Source organism: Pholcus phalangioides, unplaced genomic scaffold, assembly GCF_987345545.1.
Source record: "Pholcus phalangioides strain wild (caught in Gottingen) unplaced genomic scaffold, Ppha-v1.0 ptg000007l_1, whole genome shotgun sequence".
NCBI lineage: Eukaryota > Metazoa > Arthropoda > Arachnida > Araneae > Pholcidae > Pholcus > Pholcus phalangioides.
This window is the reverse complement of record NW_028301600.1, coordinates 44,311,139-44,334,419: the sequence shown is the minus strand read 5'-3', so window position 1 is coordinate 44,334,419 and position 23,281 is coordinate 44,311,139. Positions and strand designations below refer to the sequence as shown.

Sequence of the window (23,281 nt, the reverse complement as noted above, 5' to 3'; positions counted from 1 at the left end):
TATTTGGCATAGAACTAGCGGTGTAACTTCTGGAAATATTATTTTGTCATCCTACATTACATAGTTCTGATTTATAAAGCTCGGCAGCTTGCCTCATACAAAACCATTAATTTGGCTTGGGGTATATTTTGTGGCCAGATAGTGTTACAAGAGGAGATTTTGAGGACTTTGACACTTAAATTACAGATGATACAGTAGCTACATATTCACACAACCGACTCTCTCCCTCTCTGCCCTAGCATCATTCATTCCGTTAACATTTCATCTCTTTTGAATTATGGTAATTTTTCAAGTGTTGGTTTAACCATAATCATTGGTTGTACACAAGAACTGTTGCAAAAGTTTACACTAAAAATCCTCGGAATTCCAAGAACGGATTTTACATTGATGATACTATGGGAAAAATTATTCCGGTTTGCGAATAATTCGGTTTACAAACGGACTTCAGGAACGAATTAAGTTCGTAAATCAAGGGTTGACTGTATCCGAATCAAACTTCAAATTATCCAAAACATGGGGGGAGGGGGGGGGATCGAATTGAAGAAGTAATTTCATCTTTATAATGAATTATAATGAATAGAGAAATCAAGGGGAGTTCCTAATATTGGAATTATCAAAAATTTGAGCGTTTCCTAATACGAGCGAATTCTAAGGATGAACTAAACCTGAAATTCGAGATACCACTGTAATTAATGAGAGAAGTATTGATCTTGGTCAAGGTAAACATTTTTGCAGAATTGAGATTAGAAGCCCCGATAGCCGAATGGTTAGCACACTCCGTGGTCTTGACATGGATGTTTGCAGACTGTGGTAATAGTATACTAGTGCACCCATTCAAATCGGCTTTAAACTATACGTCACGGCATAATTAATCAATCAGATTGCATAATATGGCCACAGCACGACAAAAACAACCGAGTTTATTCTCATTCGTTTCTGTTGCTCCATGTTATAACAAATTTTGAAATATTAAATAATAAAATATGCATGATTAGTCTTATTAAAACGCTAAGAATTAACAGTAATTAGTTATCCTCATGAGAGTATGTTGTTTATTTCTCAATACACAACAATTTCACATACACAAGCGTGAAATTTATTTGATCACTCAAAAAATATATAACAATACTTTAAAAAAAAAACTAGGGTGAAAAAACAAAGCATTTCCGTAAAGACTTTTTTTAAAGAATTACCAAGAATTTCAGAAACTACTCGTATTTATTATTTACCATCGCCATTAGAAAAGGCTACGAGTTTCGTTTTTGCTATATCTTTTGCGCTAAAATTAGGTTTTTGTATTTTTAAAACCTAAGGAAAAAAAATTCGTATAAACTGTGGTTTTTGAAACTTGGGAATTCGGAAGCAAAAAAAAAACCACGAAAAATGTTGCGGGACGCAAAAACTTTTTTTTTATACTGTTTTAAGCAAAAAACCTCTAAAACAAAGCACTTGATGAATGAAACTTTCAAGAGAAATATTAACTTCTTCAAATTGAAATGAATGGATAGGATACATTTTAGACACAAAAGAACTCATAAAAAATATGTGTTTTTTTATTTCATTTTTAATGACAGAAAATAAAAATCCTGAGAACATTTCTTTTTTCTTGGTTTTTTTCACTTGGAAAAAGCTAAAAAAATCACTTTTTTCAACGGATCTAAAATGTCACATTAGTATTTTTCTTCTGTTTCTAACCACAAATATAAATTATGCAAATTTTAGAGAAGGGCAAAAAAGTGTCATCATTCGTGTTTAAGGTTCTTGGGATAAAAAAAATGTTATTTAGGTCTGATTATTCGATTAATCTCGATCAATAGTTAATCACAGTTGAAATTTTTTGAGTTAATCGACATGATCAATACAATTAAAATTCGATTAAAATTTTTATTAAAAGTTTGTGAATTAACTTGGTTTGTTTGACAAAACTGATTAGATGTCTTACAAATTATTTTCCTATACATAACATTTCGGAAAGCAGACCATATTTAAAAATATCTGAATCAATATTTTAATCAAATGTTTCGACAAGTCGATTCAACGGAAACTAATGATTTCAGTTTCAAATTAAGTTTGATTGCAGTTTTAGAAGATAAAACCAAAATGTATTGTCTCCACTATGAACAGTAGTTTTTCGTAATCTTCGAAACATCAGCTCCTTCCTCTTTTCACAAGTACCATTTGGGAAGAATAATAATATTGAAATAATCGATTTTTAAAAAAAAGACACGAGCCAAGTGAAGAAATTTCAGGTTTTGACAAAATGTGTTCAGCATATCAAATTGCTTCAAGCGGGCAGCCTTAATTTTTCTCAATCTTCTCCCGTATTTGTTTCCATCTACCGAATAAGTATGTGAAACGAATGAAATATACTTTTTTATAGCATCTATTTAATATCATATGGTTAAAAAAAATATGCGATTAATCGATTAAAAAATTTGGATTACTAGTTAAACATTTTAATCGATTCCCAGCCCTATATAAAACTTGGGATTTGCGTACAAAAAATATCAAGTAACAGTACGATAAAGATCATTATACTCAATGATTTACGTCGAAAATAGACTCGCTATGTGCCCTTTCAAGTAGAATAAAATTAGCGAGTAAATTACCTTGTATATATATATTTAACAAAGTGTTCTTTATATTCATTAGATGGTTTTTAATGAGTCATTTATGTTTTTCCTTCCGCCGTGCAATTAGCTTGGTGATTCATTCATTTTTTTGGAATTTTTTATTTATTTATCTGTTTTTGGTGATGTCGAATGTCGTTAATGTCATGATATCGAATCTTCAGACGGGAGACTAAAATGAAATTCTGGAAATTGAAAAATATTTGTTGATTTTCAGCGTCCAAACTTTCTTACCACCATTTATTCCGGTCTTCCGTGAGAAAGAGTGCATTTGTTATACAAAAAAAATAAAGAAATGAATAAAAGCTAAGATGTCTTGTAAGAGTCTAACGGTTAATTGGTTTAGAGCGGCTGTCGGGTTTGTCTAAAACACGTGCTCAACAAAACTCATGATACATGATCTCTTGAAACCACCAACAGAGAGTTATGGACCACCCAACGATGATGACCTGAAGTAATTACTGATCGAAACCTGATAAACAGTTGATGCCCTTCTGATAAAAAAAAAAGACTTTTTTATATTTTAAATATCATCTATCGGTATCTTTTTAAAGTTTTCAAGAAAAAATTGATCTTCGTATACAGGGTGTTCCCGAATTCACAGACCGAACGTGAAAGGATGGTAGTGCACACCTTAAATTCACCAATATTCATAATTGAACATGGGTTGCGAAAGCAGTTGTAAAGCCGATAACGGGCCGAAGACGAGGCGGCATGGAAAGCCACTTTAACCTGAAATAATTTTTGAATGGAGGAAGCTAAAGCTATGCAACTCAAATGACGGCTAGGCCTATAGTAAAATGGCTACACTCGATCAGATGCAACAAACAGCACAGTTCCTGAAAGGCGAGTTTCTGAAGTCAGTCATAACAAAGCGAGGTAGAGCAAAACTTCTAATCACAGCGCATCATCCAGTTCAGCGTTTCTCAACCTATGATCCGCGGACCAGAGGTGATTCGTGACAATGGTATAGGTCAGGGGTCTTCAACGTATTGCCCGCGGGCCACATTTGGCCCTCTGAGGTTTTTGTCGTGGCACGCCGATCAATTTCAGAAAATGGTTAAAAACATTGAAAAACGATTAATTCTAGTATAAATGAAAGAGAAATAATTCCGGAACAAATTGATAAAAGAAATAATTTCAGAATTGATGAGAATTCAGAATTACTGAAAGAAATTATTTTAGAAACAATTTTTCAAACAAATAATTTCAGAATTAGTGAAAAAATAACTTATAAATCAATTAGAGAAATTATTTCGTAGTTTCTGATAGAAATTATTTTACAACCAGAAGAATAATTGCATAATTATTGAAAGAAATAATTCCAAAATATATATTGAGAAGAAAAGTTTTTTTTCAGAACTAACTGTGTGTGAAATAAATGATTAAAGAATCATTTGAAGTGATTTCATACTAAAATTAATTTCAGAATTAATTAATTTAATCAGTAATAAATCATAAACTTTTCAGAATTAAACAAAAAAATATTTAAGTAATAATCAAAGTTGATAATTAATAAAAGAAATAATTTCAGAATAAATGAATCTTCAATTATTTTTGTCCCTGTTTAACTCGGAGCCCCATTGGCTTCTCCTATTGAGATGTCACTAAATTACATGAGTTGGTGGCCTGCGGGCTTCGTGGGAAGTTTCACTTTGGCCTGCCGTGTCTGAAAGGTTGAAGACCTTTGGTATAGGTGGTCGTGGGCAGATTTGATAATTTAATTCTAATCGAATAAAAAATTATTCAATAGTGAAACTGAACCAATATTTTCCTGGGTTCAAATGGAAAACAAGACCCATTTTAAGTAACTATATTTCATCGAAGAAGATACGGGGAAATGGCGATCCCATAACATACTGGATATCACTAATTGTCGCCAAAACATACAATTGCTAATTATTGCTGAAGTTACTGAAGTTAAGGACTATTACAAATCGATATAAAAAATGTATTTCACGAAAAAACCCTTGGACCTTGTGATCCAAAGGGAAAAATACGGAAAATTTTGGGATCTTGAACACGAAAAAATACAGGAAATCGCCAAATGGCACCAAAAACGTTACTATAAGTCGGCAAAATCACCAATTTTTGCTAAAAGCGCTGAAAAATTATCAAGGCGGGTAAATGAGGGCTATTGGAAATCGCAGTAAATTGCAATTAAAATGCAATTCCCGAGGGAAAAAAACGTTGAATATGACAAATATGTGAGATGAATATTTATAATGTATTGTATTATGATAGCATGTAGCTTATGAGTTGTGAAAAAATTATTTACATTTACAATTTTATTAAAGATAGCAGGTTAAAATGAGCTTCTTTGAACGAACGAGACAATTGTGTAAAACATTGGTCTAACAAAAAGCACAGGAATGTCCTGTAAAATACAGGTCATTTAGTCACACTAGTCATAGTGGTCCGTCGAAACTTTTCATACATTTTACTGGTCCTTGTGTACAAGAAGGTTGAGAAACGCTGATTTAGATCGTAACAAACGGCATACAGTTTTGTACACGTATTTCTCTTCGTTCTCGATTCGCCACTAGGGTCATTGCTAGTTTGTTGCGTCTGATCGGGTCTAGTCATTTTATTATACCGTTTTCTAAGTTGTATAGCTGGTGTAGTGCTCTCACTCTCTCTCTCTTTCTTCATTCGCATTTCAGGTCAAAGTAACTTTCCGTGCTTCCTTACCTGTTTCCCCCACTGGCTTTGAGACTGCTTTTGCGACCCCATTTTCTATGATGAATATGGATATTGGATTTGTACTACCACCCCCTCAAGTTTAGACAATGAATTTAGGGACACTGTATGTAATTCCATTTGTAAGTCTTCATTTCGAATTTGTGCCGTTAACATGAATGGTTTCCATAAAAGATAAAACATTTCAAGTGGGTTTTACTATATACAATAACTCTATTTCTCTTTCACATTGCGAATTCTGTGAAGTTTTTAAAAGGAATATATGTATAATAATAAATCTCGCATCCAAAACCAACGACAAGAAATAGGAAAATTTGCTTAAATGCCATTGAAACATCGTTCTCTTTGATGCATTTTCGCATTAATTGTAACACAGTATAATATATAAGTTCGTTCAAGTTTTATAAATTGCTTATAGAAATTTTTTCGAACATTAATAATTCTAATGTTTTGTAAGTTTATATGCAAAAATATTTGAATTACGATTGGTAAACATTGATGGGTAGAAATTTCTCAATAAATTGATAATACAGCTGTTCCTTTTTACGGTTAATATTCATTTTGGTGACCGTTTTGAATCACTGTGATTGTTCTCTATGACAGTGGTTCTTAACTTTTTGAGACCGTGACTCGGTGAATTGAAATTAAGACAGTAAATAATTAATAGAAAATTAATTGCAGACCATTTATAAGATTATTAACTAGCATCGCATTAATTAACTAATTAAAAATGACCAAATATTCGTTATCGGCACTTTAATTTATAAGATTTGTTATCGTATATTAGCTATTATCTTATGATATTATTAATGTCGCGGCGGTTGAGAAACACTGTTCTATGCTTCTTGCCCACGAATGAAAGAAAGACTTTAACAGGAGACCTGGATCTCTTATTCTTGAGTCACGAATGGTTACGAACTTACGCGACACCGCGCCGAATTCAAACGTGGATTGAAATCGTTCAAGATCAAAATAGTTGATATGCTATCTTACCATCGGCAGCTCTAACAGAAGGTTCTTGTTAAAAACGTACTGTTCAGGCTGTGCCACAAAGCCGATGAGTCCGGTGGCAAAGTTCTAGCTTTCATGTTATGTTAAAAAAAGGTAGGTATAATTATAATCAAAGTTTAACTGGATTTGTGTAAACTCTTGATGTCTTAGAAATTATTGAATAGTGGAGCGAGAATGTTTGAATTTTCTGTGGAAGGCGTGTGTTTGTTTTACAAAATGAATTTGAAAATACTGTAAACTCTATTTCTCTTTCAAAAATACAAAGACGTATATTGACTGGCAAAACAAAGTATATTGCACTACCACTTAACCGTACAGGCACCTCATACACATTCCTCTGCGGAATTTCTAACGGATCAGTATAGGCCGGAATGTGTGGTCTGAGTGTTGATGTGTGGCCCTTAACTTATTTATTTTGTCAGAGTTGTGCTTGTTTCGTGTTCTTGCTGGTGCTGCCATCGGTTTTCCATATTTTAAAGTAAAGATGGTAAATGCTTACGACTGCAGGGTATACTACACTGCAAGCCTCAAACGAAGTCCTACTGTATCAGATGTGTCTGTTTGGCTGGACTAGGGTCAGCAGTACCATGAGTCAACGAAATGAGGTTGGCAGATGATTATTTAATGATCAATGATTTTCCAAGATGACAACGCCGAGAAACATCGAACTCAAGATATGAAAATTAGTTGTAAAAACACTACTCATCGTTCGAACATTTGCACCCAAGTTCAATGGAGGGCCTATACACATTATCAGAATGTTTACGTGTCAAAAAGGTAACACATATATCCACCTAAAATTCATTAAATAAAATATCCTCTCGTAAATTCAAACAATATCAGCGCCTAAAATGCTATTAATCGCAATCTAAAACTTTTATCGAGGTCCAAGCTTAAACATTTCGAGGCCTGGTGTTTTAATTATTTTACGGCCCTCTACAATTTCTGGTGTAACTTCACACGAATGATTGACGCTGACAGAGCTCTTGCCCTTTTTTAAATCTTATTCTCACTATAATTCGCAAGAAAAGCAATGTAAAGGGCCAGCTAAAAGTTTTGGCTAAGCAGGCCCATCGGAAACCCATACCACGTGACCTCTAAATCCATGAGCAGATTTTTGGTCTCCATATCAAAACTTTTAACTCTCCTCTTACTTTGATTTTCTTGTATATTTACCGTTTAAAAAGTATAAGAAAAAAAAAGATTATGCCTATCCTTGGGCTACATCCATGTCTGACGCTTTTCTTGGGGCCGTGACCCTTTTCTAGGAATTCCTATATGCATGCATGTGTTAATAAAGCGTAATACTTATATTTTTTGTACCACATGTATCTATTGGTGGAATTTTGAAAAAGAAATTTGTTCAACAGAACAACGAAATAAATATTCACGGTTATTTAACCCTGTTTTACGGGCTCTAATATTTTGCGGCCTGATGCGGCCCTGCCCTTTGCACCTGCTGAGTTCAACCCTGTTTTTATCCTACAATTTTAGTCTCACACAGTGAGCTATTTCTTAAAAGGCAGTTGTGTATTTATCATATTTACCTTATGAATGCGAATGAAATTCCACCATCAAAAATGTCATTCACCAAAAGCGAGAAAAAATTACAAATTTTAAAGGCAGCGATTTTAACCCTTTATTTGGCTATGTTATGTTCGTGTAACATAAGTTTCTTACATTTTTCATAGGTATAGTTTTCAAAGACATTGTATATTTTGAGCTTGTTTCGGCATTGATGCATATAAGCATGTCCTAAACATTCAATTTTTCCTGTAAGCTATTCATGAAGTTTCTGTAATCACTAGTAGAATGGCTTAAAGATGCACGTGTCTCCTATTTCTTGACAAGCCAAGCAAGAAAGATTTTAACCCTTGCATTTTTGGAGAAAAATACCATGTGTGGAGGAGACATATTGCATTCTTCAACGATGGTAGAAAAGCAATTAGGCAAAAAATAAATGGCATTTTTATACTATTGAAATTTACATGAATCATATAAATACAGTGTTTCCTGACGTGCAACATCCCATATTTTTTTTAAATATTGACAATAATTTTTTTTTTCATGTAATAGCATTCAGGGTACCTCCATCTGCTTAATATATAAGCCCTCAAAAATTTTCTCTACTGGATATTTCAATGTTTGCCAATTAAAGGGTTAATAGACATCTTCCAATTTTGCTGGGTTTCTATTGACGATAGATATATATTTCTTACTTGTTTCTTTTTATCTCTAAGAGCACTTTGGCAACATGATTTTTTCCCCTTGTTTTCATTTGTTCCTCATATTAATTTCCTTCTGTTTACTCATCCTTGCATATTGAATTTTTGCTTAATTCATCTATTTTTCGGGATTTTTTTTCCAGGTAAATGGGGCTTGTATCCTTATATCGAATTATCAATTTGTATTTCCGTTACGTATATATATTTTTGTATTTTGTGTTTATTTCACGATTTAATTTTTGACATGTAAATTTGATGAATTATTATCGCTATTATTTTACTTTTCTTTTATATTTTCATTACTTTATTGTATTTTTGGTATTTTTATGCCCATGGGGTGGTTTTACATCTCTGCAATTGGGCTCAGCATGTTGAGTGCAAATAAATAAATAGATAAGACCCCATCAGAACAATATCTAAAAATTCTTTCTTAATTTGTTTTAAAGACATTCATGTGAATATGAAGACTTAATTCAAAACAACATGCGTTTGAGATACATACGGCCAATTGAAAACTCATTGTGAATGTTTTTGAATGAATTAAACTATCTGATTCTGCGTCTCGTTTAATGAAACTGTGTGGATTTTATATACACGAGGTCTTATTAGACGCGTCGCAATGATCGGCTACTTAAAGACTTTAAAACTCAAACTCAAATGTTGACAACTCAAACCTTTCAAACCGAATATTTTTTAATATTGTCACAAAATTCAGCTGCTAACTAATTGATCACTCTAATTAAAAAACACAATTTCAATTTTTCATTCGTTGAATAAGACTGTGATTAATTTAACCACGGACACTTACTTTGATAAGTGAATGACAAATTTAACCCTTTATATCCTGACGGTACTTTAAAGTATCACTTTAAATAATTTGTTTTGAACTAATTAATTGTTCCAAAAACATTGTTTTTGTCTTTAATTAGAACTGAAATGACCTACCAAATAATTTACATGATAACTATTTATTATTATCTATCATTTACACACTTTTATTTTATTATAATTTTCTCCTTATTTTCACAATGTCGGATACAAAGGGTTAAAAGCATTTCATGATTGTTATTATCAAGGGAGAGCATCTTTAACTTATATCTTCCAATCATCAGATTAACTAAAAAATGGCCAACAAGATAACAATCTATTCATATGACGTTTTAAATGCGAAAAAAATCGTTTTTATTTTTGAATTCGTTCACGCATCTTAATATTTTGATATGGAGAAATATCATAACACTGGTCTTTCAGAGAAAGTAGATGTACCCAATGATAAATTTAATAGTAAATTACACTTTATATGTGTGAAAGTCTCTATGTTTGAAAACACGTAGACTTTTAATTATAGAGCGTATGGTAAATTGTGCAGATGAATGTTTACTCAGAAAAAGTGGGAAAAGCTTAACGAGCTTGACGTCAAAAATAATAGGAAAGATTAGAAAAAATAAGGGTGATGAACATCTCAAGAAATGCACCAGCTTTCCTAAAATATTTCTTGGCTGCTGTTTCAGAGGAAGCGCCATAAAAGTGTTTACCTCTTTTGATGAATTATTAGGTAGGCCTATACACACATATCTACATCAACGCTAATGAATGAAGTTAGTTGTTGGCTCTCACGAAAAAACTAATGTTTTCAAGTCTATATTAAAAGCTCCCTTTAACTTGTTTAGAAACACAAATCATCTAGTTCAATTTCATTGAATCATAAACTTACAGCAGAGTAAAAATAAGTATTAATGTACACAGTAAAAAAAATCGGCAGTTGGATGACATCCAGTAGGCAATAGTTATGTTAATGAACATAATTAACGTAGTATAAGAAACGAGGCTCACCCCATAAAAATGTATTGAAATATTTTTTTCAGAAGCTACGGGCAATTTAATTAGAGTGGATTTTTTAATTAACTAAAATTGCTAATTATAAGGATGAAATATATAGTTTGCTTTCATTTTTATGTATTGCCCCTACAAGGGTGGGACTTACAAGGACATAAATGTGGCTCCGGCCTTGGGGTCCGAGACAATTACCATAATTATTTTGTTTCCTCACACTATGAATTAACAATACAAGGGCCTATGAAAAGTGCGGATTAGGGGGCTCCGGAAAGATCCCAGCCTAGGGGCCCTGCCCCAATATGTGGGAGGGGCATGTTTTTTCGTTATTTATAAACAGATAAAATCTTGCTTATTAAAGTTACAGTTTTAACTTCGAATTTTATTTCCAATTCCCTCTCAATTTGGTGCGCTTTTATAAACATCTGAACACGTAAAATTTCAGCAACTCTCGAAAAATGACATCGGCAAAGAATCAACTCTTTCTAGATGAAAAAAAAAAGTATTTTACTCACATAAAGCCGGTATTTTGTACTGAAATCAAACTAAAAATGTACTTTCTTGAGAAAAGAAATTTTTATAAGATATATTTAAATATCTAAAATTCAAACTCTCGTTAAATATACGCGTAATCATAGAGGGGTTAAATGATAGCCTATTTTAATTACGTTAAATGTGATGTAGTTTAAATATTTGGGAAAATTAATCTTGATGATAAAAGTTCCATGTGAAAATGTCTTTCGGAATGATACGTCATTCTTTGCAAAGATGAAGGAAAACTTCGTATATTTGCTAGACATTTCGGCACGTAAATCTAGAAACAGATATAATTTTGCTTAGCAAAGATGAATAGTTTTAACCTTGAATTTTATTTTCAATTCTCTCAATTTGGTGCACTTTTATTAATCTCCGAACACGTAAAATTTCGCCAACTTCCGAAAAATGATACAGGCAAGGAATAAACTTTTTCTAGATAAAACAAAAGTATTCTACTTATGTAGACCGTATTTTGTACTGAAAACCACACTAAAAAATTTATTTTCCAAAATGCCAAAAAATTGAGAAAATAAATTGGTATAATTGTTTAAACTATTATATATATATATTAAATATTCATTATAATTATATGTATCTAAATAATCATGGACCATAGAAGGTTAAATGATAGCAAATATTTTTATTAAAGTCTACTTTAGTTAAGCTACTTTAAATGTGGCGTAGTAGAAATATTTGAGAAAATTAATATCTTGATAATAAAGTTATATGTGGAATATGTCTTTTGGAATGACACGCCGTTCTTTGCAAAGGTGAAGGAAAACTTTGTATTTTTGTTAGACATTTCGACATGTAAAAATAAACTAGTACTGTTCCGCTTTTTAGTTTAGATCACTTTGTTCGACTGTTTCAAACGGCAGTTGGTGAAGTTTTTCTTAGCGGGGGAAAAAAGTTGTTGGGAATAAGGTGAAAGGGTTTTTAAGCTTTTTGCCAAACCTTGAAACACGAAACTAGAAAGAAGACCACATAGTAAAAGAAAATAAATAAAATCTTTCTGAATTAGGCTCTTTTTTCTTTGTCATCGAGCGTGTTAAAAAGTGAAATGCTGTCGCTGGCAAATCGCGAGAAGCACAACATGCTTTATTGTTTTTCCCCAGTGGCCTGTGAGACCTGTCGGTTGAGGTCTCTTCTTGTTCTTACTTTTCCAAGTACCGATGCATATAACAATATACAAGTAACAGTTCAAATTCTCCAAGTAACAGTTTTTACGACTGGCAGACATTTCACCATTGATTACAAAAAACGCTGACGGTGTACTTGCTACTAGGAAGTGGAGAAAGGCAACTCTTGTTAGAAATCACTCACTCTCGAGATATATACATATTTTTTCCACGCAAGTTGTACATTCTACGTTGGTTTCTATAATTATCTTTAAAAGAAATTGATATAACACATTAATTCTATATATTCTTGTTTATTTTAAATTCCTTTCCAATTTCAAGATCCTAACACCTTTCTGAATATCTCTCATAATCACAAATCGATTGCGTTATGTTACGGTTCTGCTATAATTTTAATAGAAGAATTTATAAATCGATATGATGATAAAATATATAATTAACAATCTCATGCAGTGCCGGATTTTCCTATAGGCTAGACCAGTGATTCTCAAACTTTTGTCACTCGCGGCTTCCTTGCTTCATCCAGTTCCGATGGTTCCTCTGCGGCTCCCCAGAATAGTTTGGTAGATATTACGTATTCATAAAAGAACCGCTTCAAAGCATAAAGGGGCACACACATCGATATTTCTAGCTCGTCACGATGCCCCTGACAAAGGTTGGCGACGCCCCTAGGAGCCGCGACACACACCTTAAGAAACACTGGGCTAGACAGACTGCAGGCTGAGGTCCCGAGGTCTCCAGAGGGTTTCAAAAATCTTAAACTGTGATTTTTTGGAGAAACTGCTCAAAGATCTAATTTTAACACATTGCAGTAGGAACTTTGAAATTTTGTTACCTCACGTTACTAATGTTTGAAATGCTTTAGATACTTATTAGGTCCATAAATTACCATATATCATATATTCAACACAAAAAACAGCGACAATTTTTCGTGGAGAAATAACGCATAACGGGCCCCATTACATTCAATAGCCTAAGGCTCCATTACCTTCAATAGCCTAAGGCTCCATTACCTTCAATAGCCTAAGGCTCCATTACCTTCAATAGCCTAAGGCTCCATTACCTTCAATAGCCTAAGGCCTTATTAAACCTAAATCCGGCCTTGCTCTCGTGTGCACTGATTTTTTTCCTTTATTTAAGAAATAAACATGATATATTACAAATACAGTTGGAACTCCTAAATTTTAAATAGATTCTGGTACTTATTTGGCGTGATCCCCAGATGAGCATTAGAAGCGAACATAACGTCTAATTATATTTAGGGTGGATATATCTGTTCTCACGTGAGCCTCGAGTGCATGAGAGGGTTAATACAGTACAATACTTACCTTGCTTTTCTCAAGGAAATGACTAACATGTGAATGAAATCTTACCTAGTTCGAAAAGAGTGATATAATCTGGCTGTTTAACATCCATCCAGTTATCTTGTAGATAGCGTTCCTTGGTGCATGATGATATTAAAACTTGATCGTTTTTAAAATTTTGAATCGAATTAATGCACTTACCATAGGCCTACCCTGTTCTAAAATACACGTATGTATCAAGCGATGATGCAGTATGAAACATGTAGGAAAATCAAGGAGGAGAAACTGACTTATTTCAAAAAATGTGTATTTTCAACGCTAAAGGTATTTCTTGGATTTTGAAGCGAGAAATAAAATCATTTTTGTCATTGCTGGAATATACTTTTTAAGGAAATCAATAATTAAGAACGAATCGGTATTTTTTTTATACTTTAAGGAGATATTATCTGATATTATGCAGTTAAATTGTAAGAAAAAAAAATCATTTCTCTCATTTATCATCTTATAGCGCAGTTATTTAGGATTTTATATCAATAATTCTATGAATTTTAACTTGGCATCAAATCTATATTATCGCCGTGGAAAGAAAAACATCTGTTTAAAAGAATAATCATTCTAAAATGACATTATATGGACACTTCAATATATATATACAGTCGATCCCGCTTAATACTAGTTTTCATGAATTTAATTTTTTCCCTATATTGATAATGTTAACTTTTCCCGGATACAACGTTTAAATTTTTTTCCATTCCCGCTTTCAGCGTTCAGAAAATTCAAATCGGGCTTTTCCCTCCCTTGAAATAAGCGTACTTTTTTTCATGTAAGGAAACGAAAATAGTGATTATGTGTGTGCTAGTGATTAACCATTGCGTGAAAACGAGAGGTAGGGCTGTTTCTTTTATGGCTATTTGGAATAAATAATTCTTTCTCCGCATATAGAATCGACTGAAAAGTACATTTCTTTTGTTTTCAAGTATTAGACACAATATTAATTTGAACATTTTCATTCTTTTTCTCTCACTTTGTCCAACAATAATGGTGCAGAGCATCATTGCCCTTCATCATCATCATCATCAACATCAACAACTCTGAATTGGGAGACTAATAGATAAGAACTAGAAAAAGTTCTCAGAAGAGGCTACTTTTTTTCTCTTTCGTGGTCTTATTCAAATGTGCCGCATTAGATCGACTCCAAAAAATGAATCTTCTCATAGTGGTGCTATGGACGACTGCATGTAACAAAGGAATAAACGGCGGTCTTTCTCATCCACATCTGAATCTATCGATACAAAATCAAGCCGCAAAAGAGTGACGTCGACACAAAACAAAAACAACTTGACAGATTTTCAGACGCCAGCATCAAATAGCATTTAGAAAGCGGAAATTTTTTTCTGCAAACTATATCCCGTGTTTTAATACACGTAAATATTAAATGAATAACAAATAATTCCTTCTTATTAAATCTCTATATGTACCGTGATGTTTGTTAATGAATCAAAAACGACATAAAAAGATATGGTCGGTGTAAAACTATGTCTTATAATTCTTATAGACATTTCCCGCTTCTTTCTTTAATTAGGTCCTAATTTAATTTTGTTTTAGAACTATTTTTTCCATCAATTTAAAATTTTCTTGGGTTCATTAATTTTTTTTAAAATTTACATTCAATTGTGCCTATATTTTCCAGTATTCCTGTGTATTTTATGTTGATTCCCTTCTCCCACATAATATATGAAATCGAGGCTAAGGGGCCCTGAAATTATTATGACGTCTCTGGCCCCACTATTATTTTAGCACCGGGCCCCGTGTATGGTAAGGGCGACCCTTGAATGAACTTGATTACAGATTAGATGTTTATCGTATTACGAAATGTTCACACATCAAACATTTGCAACTGAAAAAAAAACTTAGAATATTCTTCTTTATATTTATGTATCGCTGATTATATTATGTGTAGGGCCTAATAGTTTTTTGAAAACATAAATTTTTAAAATCCGGTCATTCATTTAATGCTAACCTCGTACATTTCGTTTGGCAGTGGATATAACAATAAACAAATGAGCGTTGAATGTCTTACCTCTGACGGAGTTTTGGTCATTATCCGACTCACTTCCGGACAGTAGTGTTTGCTGCCACGGATGCCAGGTGCATCTGGGCCGGTTAGAGCCAGTGAACTTCTTTGGATCAAGAATATCGTCTACGGAGAACGGCGTATGCGAAGAGGACGTTTGCATCTGATGGGCAACGACAGCCTCCTTGGATAAGGTACCCTGAGCCAGTCTCTCATGAGGCGACTCACTGTCCATCATTCCCCGGATGTCACGAGAATTAAAGAATACAGTACATGCGATTCGTCTCCTCAGACACTCCCGCCCGAATCGAACTTTATTCGGTCCATTTACTGAGGATGCATCGATTGGGAAAACGTGCGTCTGCCGCTCGCTCGCTCGCTCTTTACCACCCTCCGCCCACAGAGAGGCAACTCGCGCGAAACTCGTCACTTCTTTGTACAGTATGTGTATCTTGTTGTGTCCGAGATCACGTTTTTCCCTCGTCTTGACTGACGGAACAGACTTTCGTTTTTGCCGATGACACTGTCCATGTGCCAATACTACGGGTCTTTTGCGTTCTGGAGACGGCTAACAGGAGACTCATTTGATTGGCTCCTTCGGAGACGGCGATTCATCCGACGTCAGTTGGAGGCGGAGCACAAAGTTGCTCCCACCCGCCTCCATCTACGGCGCAGGCAATTGATACTCTTCATACTGAAGGTATGTACGTACGAATGCGTCTGTATGTATGTATCTCTTGAGAAGAATCTTCCCCAACCATCAGAAAGACGCTTAGTCGAATGAACTAAACTCTCCCCAGGTTTTCTCTCCTTGCACTGAATACCGCGTCCATTGACGCCGCATTAGAGTGAAAATAGGAAGGTTTGGAGATGGGCGTGTTTGTTCGGGGGGGGATGCGGTGGAGGAGTGAACAACACAACCATGCAAGAAATTCAAAAATATATAAAAAAAAACGAAAATACTTTTTTGTAGGGAGAGACACACGCCAGAGCACGTGTTGAAAATGATGGCTTCTTTCAACGACTCTGCCTGAATGCAAGATCCTTTCCTCAGCAATCATCCTAATCTGGTTCTGTATTTGATCTGAAAACACGATCCCGTTCCCCATCTGCTTTTTATTGTTAGCTCTTTTTCATCCCCTCCGATAATGTCACTCCGAGCTCCTAAACTGTAATGTCACTGACAAGTACACGCGTTTTTCAACTTGTTATACACAACCCTAATCCCCTTCTCAACTCGTAACCGGAACATGAATAGCGAGCAAGCAAGCAATTCAATCTGATTGAAAGCTGAAGGGGCTTTTGGGGTGATCGAATGAATTGATCCGAGTTAAACGGTTTGTCACAACTTTTGATCAAAAAAAAAATCGTACCAGGGGAAGGTGAAAATAAACAGAGAGAGAGATATTGGAACAAATTGATTACAAACATTGTGCAAATATGTACAGAGTAATAGAGTTCAATAATGTCAACTTTTAACCATCGCACTCACAAGAGAAAGGAAACGTTCCAGTGTTGACGGTTTTAATTTCCTTAAGGCTGGGATTACACTATAAAAATTTTACAGAAGTTCTTTTATAAAACTTGGAAAATGCAACCAATAAGCGTATCAGTTACATTCGGGCAAATGTAACCTATAGGCTTATTGGTTGGTTTTTTCAAGTTTTGTGAAAGACCTTTTATCAAACTTTTTATAGTGTAATCCCGGCCTAAGAGACATCATGAAATTTCTTAAATGCTCCAGCACAGCGCTTCTCAACCACCGAACATCAGTCAAATTGTGCCGTTGAGAGGTTCATTGTTTCATTTTCACCCATTTTTTTACATAAATCGTATATATGGCCAGACCAATCACGAAAAAGATTAAGAACCACTGCTCTAGAACAATCTTCACCAGAGTGGACGATATCGCCACTTGGGTTGTGGGTGTGAAAATCAAGAACAAGATCAGAATTCAGCAGAAAATATACTCTTATAATTGTCAGTCGAATCCAGGTAAAGATTGGTGGCTTGGAACATCGTGCTGTAGCTGGAAGGGTAGAAAACAAAGTGGGTAGTAGAAACTACTGAGAGAGAGAGAGAGAGAGAGAGAGATACATGGGATTATATGGGTTGACTTAAAAATGTAAATTTATTGGTAGAACAAAAAGTTTGGAAGACTGCTCTAGAAAGCAGGACCGTCTTAAAAGCATCATGGGCCACCAGGCCAAGTGATTCTTATGAGGACCTTATCTGGCAAATTCTCAAAAATTTGAACCTGTTCTCGTTTTTGGGAGGCCCCTTCTCCTCCGGGCTGTGCCAGGGTGGGCCCATGCGTTAAAACGGCACTTCTAGAAAGTCCTCGTGAATAGGTGATCTTGACCATTGGTATGAACAGAGAAATTAGAAAAGACTATTATACAAATGATAACTTATGGTCAATATATACTTCATTAATTCATTCTAATTCTAAAATTAAGTATTTTTACTAAACAAGGTATTCGAAGTTTATATTGCTAAAACAATACCCAAGATACTAACATAATTATTTAAATGATTGTCAAGACCCGAAAAAATTTAAAATTCATATCTAATGGACTTATAAATAACGCAATCGCACCTAGATTCTTACAGTATTGTGTATGTTTCTCTTCACGTTATTCGTATTTCTTAGAAAAATGTTACTTTCTTGGGAGATAATCTCTCGCAAGTTGCCGACAGTAGTTTGCTTCGTTTCCACATACATACGTATATATAATTCTTTTTTTTTAATTCCTTGATTGACGCTACCGGTTATTCATTTTTAAATGAACTCTGGTACGTCAACGGTTCGTCCCTTAATTGGATTCACAAAAGCGTCTAAGATAAACGTTTGTTAGGAAAAGCGAAGAGAAAATTGGGGGGGGGGGGTGCGAGAGTATAGACTGTAAAAGGAGAAAATAGGAGGGTGGAGGGAGATTTTTAACGAGACAAACGAAACATGAAAGCTAATTTTTCTCCCTGTTCTTTGTATACGCGATCCAGAGAAACTAATTTGTTTTCTCGGAGCAAACATGTGACAACGCGAAAGAAATTACAATAATTAAGCGGAGCGAAGACTTTCGCGTACAATGCCAATTAAGCTTGCCAGTGTAGTGCTTTGCCATAGCTTGCCGCTGAGACCCTTTCCTACCAACCCTTACTCCTATTCCTCCTTACTATCTCTTGTTGTTGTTCCTCCTCTAGCTGCTCTTCTTATTCTTTATCCCGTTACCCATTCCTTCCTTCAGCTCCACCCTTTTTCGAGATGATGCTTAGAATAGGAGGAGTTGCAGCTCAAGACGGTGGAGCACTGCGAGAGGTTAACACACACACACACACAGTAGCAAAAAAAAAATTAAATAAATTTAAAAAATAAAAAAAAATTGCCAATGAACGCGCTAATACGTTAACCATTTCCCTAATGTTCGCCGTTTGCTAAGCGACGATGCCAATTAGCGAATGTCGCGTTCTTGCACATCAAAGCCCAGGGCGTCGCTAGACACAAAAGTTAATGAACAACGCGTCGCTTTGGCTTGCTTGATGTTGCTGCTAATGATCTTCAATGCGGCGCATTTCCCGTGCCAGGCAACAACACATAGTATTGTATATATTTCTCTCTCTCTCTGGCACCATCCATACACCAATTTATGTATATATATCATCGGAACGACTTTCCGACTAACAGTTTTTAGAAGCGTCTCTGAAGAATGTCATCCTTTTCCCTTATTGTTGTTATTGTTGTTCATTGTTGAAAAGATGTTCGATGCTTACGTGCGAGAACAGCTAAGAAAATACGAAACAGTTATTCTTCCGAAAAATCTTTATTGAGCTTGAACGATGTGAAGTCAGAAAAATTTACAGCCGTGGACCTCTTGCTTTTCTTCCATACTATGTCAGGATTGTTTTAACTAATCTTTCGAAATGTGTCATAAACGCGTTAAAAATTCCTGAGCACTTCTTCGATGTATTATGACACATAACAACTGCACGTTTTATTCGTTAATTATGAATATTTAACAAAAATTACGAGAAGAAAGAAAAAAGTAAACAACTCCCATTTAAGATGCGTATTTCAGTTCGGATTGTCGATATAATAAAAGGACTTTCTTTCAAAAAAATTTTCTGCCGGTTATATTACGTATTATTCCCCCTTTCGCAGATATTCAAAAACAAAATTCCTCTCCGGAGATGTTGAATTCAATTAGCTTATAATTAGGAATCACGTCCGTGGAAATGCATTAATTAGATGGCATTGTACTAGAACAATCGTGAAATCACTTCGAGATTTTTTTGTCGAATTGCTATGATGTTTATTAGTTTAATGATTAGAATTATTTGGGAAAACCACTATAATTAAGGCCAATGTTTATATCAATTACACTTTAAGTACTTCGAAAAATCCATAAAAATTTAATTGTTTCTTTACCCCCATGGTTCACCCCCCCCCATAAAAGCATATTGAATTTTTTTTTACAAAAATGGATGTAAAAATTGGAGCTATTAGCGTATTTTTAATTGAAACAATTCATCAACAGAGAAATTTATTTAATTACAGTGGATTTTTCTAACTAGGTAAAATGATTAATTATAAGAGTGAAAGTTTGCCTTTATTTTACTATTAAAGCTATCTATAAGAAGATAAAATCTTGCTTAGAAATGTTGAATAGAGTGTTTTCTTGAATTTTATTTCCGATTTCCTCAACACTTGGTGCGATTTTATAAATCTCTAAACACGTAAAATTTCAGCAGCTCTAAAAAAATGACACCGACAAGGAATAAACTCTGTCTAGATAAAACAAAAAGTATTGAACTTATACAGCCTTATTTTTTACTGAAATGACACCATAAAAGATGTAATTTCTAAAATACCAAAAAATATTGAGAAAAAAAACTGGTATAATGCCAATGATTGTTTTATTTATTCATTTTCGACCATATTCATAATTTATTCTCAGATTTTTATGACCTGAAAATCTTGAAATTATGCAAGCAAGCATTTATGACCTGAAAACATGAAGATATGTCCTTAAAATTTAAAAATATGACTATAATTTTCCCATTATTTAAATCTTTTTTTTTCAATTATTGCATCTTTTTTTTTCAATTATTGCATCTTTTTTTTTCAATTATTGCATCTTTTTTTTTTCAATTATTGCATCTTTTTTTTTCAATTATTGCATCTTTTTTTTCAATTATTGCATCTTTTTTTTTCAATTATTGCATCTTTTTTATCAATTATTGCTTCTTGTTAAAGAAATATACATCAATTTACCATTTTAATTAAAAGTCTCTTACTATATTCAAATTAAAACCACGCCTACCTTATGGACAATCACTGTTTTTCGGTACATTCTAGAATCACACTGAATTTCATGAGATGCAGTTTCATGTTTAAAAAAAACTGCTACTGTTTATAGTTCCTTCTAAGAAATATTTGAGGAAACTGTATACAGGCCTATACTTTCCAAAGGTTTTTCTAAAAGTTCGATAAAATTATAACTACCAAACTTGAGGGAGTGGCAATTTTGGGGGAGGGGATTCGAAAAAAGCGAAAGATTTTTGCTTGAAAAAATACTGTAAAAACCGTGTTATCGAGCTTTGGAATTTTACAGTCACAGAGAGAGCTGGTAAAATCAAGTCTGCCCCTCCTCACACATTTCTTGTATTTAGGCATGATTAAAATGCATTGAATGCGAAGATTTCGAGTGTCCGAATGAATAACATCTTTCGTAATGCTTGGCGTGTCATTCAAAAACATAGCAAAAGGATCCTCCAAGAACAAAAAAATGGCCACTGGGAATGTAATTTTTTCCAAAAAAAAAAAAAAAGACGCGAATTCATTGTAAGTCTACATCTCTGAAGAAATGAATACAGATTAAAATTTTCGGTGATAAAAATGGCCGAAACATATGACCGATTGCTTGAAAATTCCTAAAATATGACCGGTTGATCAAAAATGCTTAAAATATGACCAATAGCTCGAAAATACTAAAAATATGACTTGTCTTAAAGAAATATGCCATGTCATAAAAATCCGAGCCCTATTTATCACATTCAAATATGAAATAGAGACGGACCCCCAGGAATCACGGATGACCTTCTTAAAACCACTGAACTAGAGTATAAACATATTAGTATTATCAAGTTAAAATGTATCGAGCTTCGGGTCTGAATCAGAGCTTTGCAATGCTTTATTAATCATGCCAACTGTAAAATTTTACAGATTGTATTTCGCAAGAAAGCCATTTTAGCCCCTTCCTTAAAACATAGGCTTAAACTTGTATTGGGCACATGGGCCAGACCTTCTCCCCCATATTTACCACCATCTTCATAACACATAATATAGAAATATTGGGTTTGAGTCCTCTCGAAACGTCCAATAACTTAATTTCCAATGTAAAATAATAATTTCCAATAATTTAAGTTTCAATGTTACTACTGCCAATCAACTACTGTATATTGCATTTCTGATATCGGTTTTTATTATTAGTGATTAAACAGCATTATTTTATATCATGCTTTAATTGGTTGTACGTGTGTGTGTATATATATATATACACACACACGTATCATTTTTTTTACTTTATTTGTGCATCATGTTTTACCATTGCTTGCATTTATATATAATTTTATTTTTAACATCTCTGTTATAGAACTTTTTTCTGTTCAGATATGTTTGAATAAGTAAATTAAAGTACTGTACTGAGAAATCTGGCAGAAAAAAAAATCAACCTAATTCTACATGTTTGTTTCACTGTTGTTAGAAGTATATTGCAAAAAAAGCCACACATCAGGCATCCTCAATCCACCAATTACATTAATCATCTGCAAAGTAAATGAAAAGCGATCAAAATCAATCAACTAATAAGATCACAATATATGAAATTCTCATTCAATCAAATTTTCAAATGATAAAAAAATTTAAAATTTTTCAAGTAACAAAAAAACTGAAACATTGGTGAAGTTATTCAAACCAATTCAAATTAATTTTATCATCAATATGTAAAAACATGAAATTTTCAGAGAAACATTTTTTCTCTCTTATTTTCCGTAAATAATAATAAAATCATCGCGAGATTTTGTTTTTGATTTTTCCCCCCTTTCTCCAACAAAAATTAAACCTCGAAGCTTTTGATACCCTATTTTATTGATGAAATCAATTAAACCCTATCACGATTATTAAGTTAAAGTAATATTTTTAGCGCTTTAAAATCTTTTTAATCATCATTAATGGATTCGATACTTAGGATGCCATCTCATGTTAAAAACATCGCCTTCGAGCGCATTTACTTATTCTTCTTTCCGAGTAAGGACAATCAAATTAAACGCGAGAGCATCTCTCGCTCTCTTACATGTCTCATTCGGAATAACCATAAGAAAAACTGAAAATCCTTAGCAGACGGAGAAAAACCAGAAGAAAAAATCAACTCACACATATATTGAAGAAAACTGGAAAATATGCCGAAAGCGACAGGAATGTCAGAAAAAAAAAAGCGATTGGTTCAAAGAAAGACGGAGAAGTTCACATGCGAAAATAATAATAACACTAAATAAAAAAAAGCATGAATATGCTTCAACAAGGCGCTGCATGCCATCCATCGCACTAGAGAAGGAATGAAAATAAACTCCGCGTTCTTAATTTCACCCAAAAAACCTTAGGCTCGGTTTTAATTTTTAATTTTCTTGTCTCTTGCATCCAAAAGACGTGCAGTAAATATCCCCCTCCAAAAACAAGGGCTCTTCCGAAATTAATTTCCATCATCAAGTAGTACTAATAAATTATTCAGTGAAACTCCTCATGTAAATTTCATTGGTTTTCTTTCTCCTT

General features: G+C 33.8%; 1 protein-coding gene across 1 annotated transcript in view; it reads right to left on the bottom strand.

The window, feature by feature from the left end:
• The window catches only part of LOC149085342 (NK1 transcription factor-related protein 1-like), a 33,581-nt gene extending 17,621 nt beyond the window's left edge, over positions 1-15,960 (bottom strand). Inside the window, exon 1 of the mRNA XM_089233946.1 lies at positions 15,460-15,960. Within this exon, the coding sequence (XP_089090072.1) occupies positions 15,460-15,691 (232 nt within the window). The 5' untranslated portion in view covers positions 15,692-15,960. The remainder of the gene's footprint in view (positions 1-15,459) is intronic.
• Positions 15,961-23,281: the final 7,321 nt, after the last annotated feature.